This window comes from Quercus robur, chromosome 4, assembly GCF_932294415.1.
Source record: "Quercus robur chromosome 4, dhQueRobu3.1, whole genome shotgun sequence".
Taxonomy (NCBI): domain Eukaryota; kingdom Viridiplantae; phylum Streptophyta; class Magnoliopsida; order Fagales; family Fagaceae; genus Quercus; species Quercus robur.
In genome coordinates this window covers 23,497,085-23,505,120 of record NC_065537.1, presented here as the reverse complement: position 1 = coordinate 23,505,120, position 8,036 = coordinate 23,497,085, and the positions used below count along the sequence as shown (strand labels likewise).

Sequence of the window (8,036 nt, the reverse complement as noted above, 5' to 3'; positions counted from 1 at the left end):
GCAAGCAGTTTCAATACTTTACTTTAAGTTGTTTTTCAGTTTAAGTTGTTATTCTGTTTATATTGTGTTTGTACCCATGCTGCTTTTGTAAGCTTTTAGGGTTTCTTGTAGGCGTTATGGTTTGTACCATACTTTATGTAGCCTCTATGTTTTTGTTAAATCAATACTTCTATCTAAATGTCATGCATTTTCTGGTTAAGTACTGTCACTCTTGTGCCATTATAGGATTGTTCCTAGATGCATATACTTAGTGTATTATGCATTGGTTAAGTGTTGGGCATACAAGTAACTTGCATTGTTCTTGTTAGCTTGTATGTTCAAGTATTCATTTCAAGTGTGAATGAGCATTGTGATCACTACCTTGTAGTGATTACTTGTTTGATCAAGTCATGGTTTGTTTCTTAACTTCATCTTTGCTTGATCACTTTATGCCTGTTTCATATGCATTTCATGTTTTCTACATACAACGATCATGGTGTATTGTTGTGTTTCAGGAGTTTCATATTCATATGATTCAAGTGTCTCACAGTTTCTAGAATTAGGTGTGGGTGAGTTATGCTCAACTGTTCCCAACTCACATGTTAAGTCTAGAGTCTGTTTTAGGGTTTTGTCACGGAATAACCAAATGGGGAGATTGTAAGGTTGAATTTAATCAACCATCTTGTTCGCTATATTCTGTGCCAAATTTGCTTGTATTTCAGCAATTAGTAACCCTGTATTTAGGTGGGTTTGTTGTAAGGGTAGTGAGTGAGATAGAATGTTGAATGCTCAAGAGTGTGCAAGAAAACAAAGTCTCGCGGCTGGATCTTGTGGGTGACTCGCGGCTGCAAGTTACCAGAAGTAGCACACGTGCCAAGCATGCCAGAAGTTGAAGCGTCATGCTAGCTGGAGCACTACAGGACAAAATAGGACAACTGGCCGTTCTGTTATCGCGCGGCTGGATCTCGCGACTCAGTCAAGCCGCGAGCCACCCCTGTTTTGAAAAACCTGACTCTTCACATTCCATTCTCACCCCAGTATAAATACCTCTTATACCCACAAAAGAAAGAGAGCTTCGAGAGAGAATTTTGAGAGAGAAACCCTAGAGTAAAACAAGATTGATTCATCTACATTCTTTACATAAGAGTCTCTTCAAATTCCTCAACTCTCTTCCTCTCCATTGTTAAACCCTTGAGAGGCATTTTACCAAAACCTTTTCTCACCATATCCATTACTGTGAGAGGGCTATTTGGTGTTCTGGGAAGCAGTTAGGAATGAACCAATCTACATTGGTTGATGATACGGTCAAGTAGTGAAATCCGGGAAGCTAGAAAAGAAATAGGTTCGGCACAACCTCGTTGGAGCAAGAAGCTTAAAGGGCTTAGGTGCACTAGGTAGATTAGGCTTGGAGGGTCTATTGCTGTCCATGTATCTCAACTACATTTTCTAGTGGATTACTTACCGCTTGGAGGGCGGCGGAGAGGTTTTATGCTGAGGGCTTCGGTTTCCTCTTCGATAACACATCGCGTGTTGTCCTTGTGTTTGAATCTTCCTTCCCTTTTATCTTTGCCTTTTATTATCTGCTGTGGGTTGTGATTTTAAATTGGCTTAGATTGTTTACCAATTCTGTTTTATAGCGTTTTCCGCACACTAGTTGTTTGACATAAAGCTTGAATTGGTTATTTTGTAATTGGGGGTCTAAACGTTCAAGGGTGTTTTACACACTATTTAAACTTTCATATATATATAAGCAAAGACCTCATGCAGGAGTGTATGAGGTCCTGCCATGTGACACTCTAATTTTGCATTTAATTTTTTTCTTTTTTTTGCCTCTTTTCATTAATTCTTTTTATTGTTACCCAAAGACCATATTAAACTATTTTTACTATTATCTCATTAATCTCTCATTATTTGCATGAGCTTATACCACACCCTTCTCTCTTCTTTATGACTTTTAGCATTTCCAATGTTTTAGTATTAAAAATCAAAAGCAAAAAATAATAATAAAAATAATAATAATAATTAAGTTAACCAAATAACGGCCTGGAGAGAGATAGAAAGACACGAAAATGTGGATTGTTAAATGAATTCATTGTTTCACTATTACCACAAAAATGTTGATTGTTAAATGAAATGCATTGTTTCACTATTACCAAAATAAAAGACTTGATATTTATTAAACATTTGTAAGGGAGAGAAAAAGAGGAAACTAGAGGGTGACCCTCTTCATGCTAGCCTCCCACCACCATCAAGCCACTAAAACCTCTATAGGTAAATTTATTTTATTTTTTGTTACTTCTTATGATGAACTTATTACTAACAAAGTTCTATAACAATATTGCTATAATATATGTATAACATTCTCCAAAATCATCTTACATAAAATATTACAATATTATCTATGCATTGCATGGGCAACTTACTAGTAAAATTAAAAGAACAAATCTAAACTTTTAATACTCAGCTCAGCTTGACTCATTTACAACCCTAATATCACGAAATATCATTATTCTAGGTTCTAAGATCAAATAGATTAGTATCATTTGCAAAATATTTCCAACAAAGAAAGTAAAATTTAGGACAGTTGTAATGTCCTCTTTTAGCTTGAAATTTCCTAGTCCTCCTCCCCCCATTTAACTTATCGGAATAAGCATTTAGGTACTATTTTCCATCAAATTATCAAAACTTTCAATTTTTTTAGAATTTTGGGTTTGAACCAATGTCAAATTGATCTTAATATTAGACAAGGTTTTTATCCAAACTAGTTTAGAGAGAAATCCTTCAAACTCCTTTTATATCTTTTTATTGGATATGAATTTAATTTGAAAATCTAACTGTTAGATTGCATGTTATTTATATTCTTAACATACACGTCAAATTTCATTCGATCAATAAACTTAATTAAAAATTAAAAATTATAATCCATCAGTTTTTTTTTCTTTTTTCTTTTTTTTTTAGTTACTACTAAAATTTAGGACAGTTGTAAAAAATGTCTACAAAGTGGAAAAATTATTGAATACTCCAAGGATATCATAAATGCATACTCCCTCTCTCACATGAATTGTGAGTCCCACCATAAATTTAATTAATGGGACCTACAATTATATGAGAGGGGGGAGTACGCATTTATGGTACTCTAAGAGTATCCAATAATTAAAGTCATATTTTTGTGGATTTGATAATCACAATCCATCAATTTTCTATTTCCATTTTCAAACAGAATTTTGAAAAATTACACCACACTATTTTTTTTTTTTTTAAGCTTTACCTTTTTCCACAATACAATATAAAAAATAAAATAAAATAAAAATTCCACAACACAGTTCCATCATTATTGATTTTTTCTTTTCAAACATGAAAAAATAAAAAAAATAAGTTGTCAATATTATTCCAAAAGAAAAAGGATTATTCAATTTATTTTATAGAATTTTGCATTCAAACCCACACTAAATTGGCCTTAATACTATCCACTGTTTTAAAAACTGGACCGGACCGGCCGATCCGACCGGTTCAACCGGGAACCGGAAGCCAATCCGGTCCGGTTAAAAGCTCTAAAACCGGTCAATAACCGGTCAACAACCGGAAAACCGGCCAAAAACCGGTCAAAAACCGAGGTTGAACCGGAAATTTAAAAAAAAAACGGTTCTTTGACCGGTTCGGTTTTTAAAACCATGATACTATCACCACTTTATTACGGTTAATTGATGACAAGGCAAAACCAACAAGTCACAAAAGTTAGGAAAGCATGGAAAGTGAAGATACAAGATCAAAATCCCAATTGGGGACAGAAAACATTGGGCCATCCGTACAAGCAGAGGAAAGGAGGAGCGGCGGGCTAAGTGGTGTTTTAAATTTCAATGTGACCAAAGAACAAAATTCAGGGGAAAGGACAAGAATGGATGTAGCAAGTCCAATGGCACTGAACAACCTGCACAGATGGGACAGTGATGAAAAGATAGGGCATGGGACGAAGTCAGAAAGTGGAACACGTGACAAGCAAATGGTAACTAGAAAAGATCTGGTCAAGGCAGTTTTCAAAGGCAACCAGGACATCCAGTCAAGGGTTGGTAAGTTAAGTGGGCCTAATGAAGAAAATCTGTAAGTGTCTAGCCCATTAAAGCCCATAATAGAGTCTAGAATAGAGGTACAAGCAAGTGGGGAAGCAAAAGAATATAAAGGCAACCCAAGAAAAGGAAAAAAGGTCGGTACTAAAGCTAAATGGAAGAAAATAGCCAAAGAAGTGGGTAAAGCCCAAGATGCAAAGATGGTCATGCTATCCCCTAAGACAAGTAAAAAATGGCTTGATAATGTAGAAAATCTATTTTTAATAGAAGGAAGGAGTCAAAAAAGAGTCTGTGATAGAAATGTTGATGGGAGTGCTTCATTTCCTGATGAAACGACGGTGGCTGCAGTGCAGCACCGCCAAGAACAATGATAGCTTTTGGGTGGAACTGTCAAGGGGTTGGGAACCCCAGATTAGTTAGAGTGTTGCACAAATTTGTGCAATGATGGGATCCCAAAATTGTCTTCCTATCGGAGACAAAACTAAAGAAGAAAGCTATGGAAAAAGAAAAGGAGAAAGCAACTTTGCTAATGGGTTGATCGTTCCAAGCTCGGGTAGAAGTGGAGGAATAGCATTACTTTAGAAAAGGGACATTTCGGTGGAAGTACAAGGGTATTTAGACAATGACATTGATGCAATTGTTACTGATCCTTCATCTGGTTTCAAGAGGCGTATTATTGGGTTTTATGGGCACCTAGAAACCCATCGGAGAAAGGAGTCTTGGAACCTGCTCCGAACTCTAAACAAAAGATATAAATTGCCATGGATGTGTTTTGGAGACTTCAATGAGATAGTATCCATGGAAGAAAAAAGAGGAGTAATGAGACCTCAAAAATAGATGGAAGACTTTCGGGAAGCAATACATGAATGTAGATTCAAGGATTTGGGGTATTGTGGGCCTAATTTTACATGGTGCAATATGCAAGAAGGGGATGATAGAGTATATTTAAGGTTGGATAAAGCATTGGCCACGACTGATTGGATTGATCACTATAGAGAAATAAGGGTGTACCATTTGGTGGATTCCACATCAGACCATTGTGCCTTATTAGTCATTGATACTCTGCCACAGAAGCCTCCTAAAAAGCGAAGATTCCATTATGAGGCTATGTGGACTAAAAGAGAAGATTGCAAAGCTGTTATTAAGGCTACTTGGGAAGGGTGTTTGAAGGTAAACACTGCAAATGGGATAGCTGATAGGCTTAAACGATGCGCTGCTGATCTGTCAAGATGGAACAAATCAGTCTTTGGACATGTGCCAAAACAAGAGAAGGACTCTCAATGATCTAGTCCTTAGAGAAAGGGATGGAAACTTGGGTAGTGAAATCAACAAGCTGAGGAAAGAGATTAATTACCTCTTGGATAGAGAGGAAATAATGTGGCGTCAGCGAACAAAGGTACAATGGATGAACTCAGGGGATCATAATTCCAAGTATTTTCACTCCAAAGCCTCAGACCAAAGAAAGGAAAATACCATTTATGGAATCTTGGATGAAAATGGGAATTGGTGTGACTCCATCAAGAGTATTGCAGACGTTGATGTATCCTACTTTGAAAAATTGTATACAACCTCCCATCCTAGCCGTATCTCAAAGCTCACTAGAGCAATCCCAACTAGAGTCACGCCTAAAATGAATCAAAGTCTCATCAAGCAATTCACCAAGGAGGAGGTGGAGACAGCCCTCAAGCAAATGCACCCAACTAAAGCCCCTGGCCCAGATGGCATGTCCGCTATTTTTTTCCAAAAATATTGGGATGTGATTTGTACTGATGGTACTAGCATGGTGTTGAATGTTTTGAATTGTAACATGTCCATTACTGAAATTAATAAAACCAACATCACTTTAGTCTTAAAAACAAATAGTCCATCCAAAATGACTGAATATAAACCCATTAGCTTAAGTAATGTGGCCGACAAGCTCATATCAAAGGTCTTGCCAATCGATAAAGGCAATCCTGCCCCATATTATAATAGAAAATCAAAGTGCTTTCCTTTCTAAAAGGCTAATCAAAAACAATGTCCTGGTTGCCTTCAAACTTATGCATTATTTGGAACACAAAAAAGATGGAAAAAAGGGCTACATGGCAGTAAAATTGGACATGAGCAAGGCTTAGGATAGAGTATAATGGGCATTTATTGAGAAGGTTATGGAAAAAATAAGTTTTCATGAAAGATGGATAAGTCTCATAATGCACTACATAACTACTATTTCCTACTTTTTATTGATGAATGGCGTGGCTTATGGAAGTACAATCCCCACTAAAGGTCTCCGTCAAGGAGACCCTTTATCCTTATATTTATTCTTGTTATGTGCAGATGGTTTTCCTCGGAGATTCTAGCCTTTTGCCCTTAATTTTTAAAAAATTTAGCAATATGCCCCTATTTCGAAACTATATAGGGATATGCCCCTGTTTCGATACTTGATTACCTTAAAATCGAGTTTCAATGAAATACTCGATTTGTAGAAAATCGAGTTATGCCGAATAAAACTATAAAAAAAAAAATAAATAAAAAAAAAAAGCATGGAACTCGATTTTAGGGAAGTCGAGTTCCAAAACGCCGCTATAGGGCTTAAAAACGTCACTATAGGGCCCCTTGAACTTGGTATGGGGACTTATAAAAAAATTTTGCAGGAAAACGCCGCTATAGGGCTTTAAAACGTCACTATAGGGATTAAAAACGCCACTATAGGTCTCCCTGAATATAGGGCAATCACACTTATAAATTTTTTTTTTTTGCATGGAACTCGATTTCCTGAAACTCAAGTTCCATGGAAATTTTTTTTTATATATTTTTTTTAAGTTTGATCGGGCATAACTCGATTTTCTACAAATCGAGTATGTAATTGAACTCGATTTTAGGATAATCGAGTATCGAAACAGGGGCACGCTCCTATATAGTTTGCAAACAGGAGCATATTGCTAATTTTTTTAAAAAATTAGGGGTAAAATGCCAGAATCCTCGGTTTTCCTCTCTAATCAATAATGCTGTCCAAAATCAAATGTTGAGTGGTATAACCATTAGTAGAGGCTCCAATGGTCACCCATCTTTTCTTCGCGGACAATAGCCTGCTGTTTTGTAAAGTAAGTGTCTATGAGTGCCAACAACTCATTGATATCCTCCAACTCTACGAAGCTACATTTGGTCAAAAGGTTAATACTGATAAATCATCAATATTTTTTAGTCGTAATACCCCTGAAGAAGTGAAGAATAAGGTAATGAGTACCCTTGGACCTATGAGTGACTCTCGGCACTCCAAGTATCTTGGCCTACCATCTATTATTGGCAAGTCAAAAACTGAAGTCTTCACAGAAATCAAAGAGAGAGTGGGGAAAAAGCTGTCGGGTTGGAAGGAAAAAATACTATCTATAGGCGGCAAGGAGGTCCTCATAAAACAGTTGCCTAAGCAATTCTGACATATGCAATGAGTTGTTTTCAACCACCAAAGGGTTTGTGTGATGAGATGGAAGGGTTGATGCGAAGATTTTGGTGGGGACAGCATAAAAAAGAAAAAAAAAATAGCTTGGGTGAGTTGGAATAAGTTGTGTAAGTCAAAGCTTAGAGGAGGAATGGGATTCTAAAACCTTCAAGCTTTCAACCTTGCTATGTTAGCAAAGCAAGGCTGGAGGTTGCTAACAAAACAAGACTCCCTTGTGGCTCGAATCTACAAAGCCCGATACTATCCCCATGGAGATGTCCTCCAAGCAAAGCTTGGGTCAAATCCCTCATACACTTGAATGGGTTGGAAGTGATTAAGCAAGGAACCCGATGGCGAGTAAGTAATGGAAATTTGATCCACATTTGAGATGACAAATGGATGCTCACGCCCATAACCTACAAGGTAATCTCCCCCCCCCCCCCCCCCTCCCCCAAAGTTGTTTAATGACTTTCCCATGGTCTCCTCGCTAATTGATAGAGATACTAGAAGATGGAAAGTTGATATTGTCAAATCTGTTTTCCTTCCTTTTGAGGCAAACACCATTCTTAATATTC

At 37.0% G+C, this 8,036-nt stretch overlaps 1 protein-coding gene across 1 annotated transcript; it reads left to right on the top strand.

Annotated features, from left to right (window-relative positions):
* The first annotated feature begins 7,078 nt into the window (after nucleotides 1-7,078).
* Nucleotides 7,079-7,459, top strand: LOC126721590 (uncharacterized). Its single transcript, XM_050424639.1, has one exon. The coding sequence runs from the start codon at nucleotides 7,079-7,081 to the stop codon at nucleotides 7,457-7,459; it is 381 nt and encodes a 126-aa protein (XP_050280596.1).
* Nucleotides 7,460-8,036: the final 577 nt, after the last annotated feature.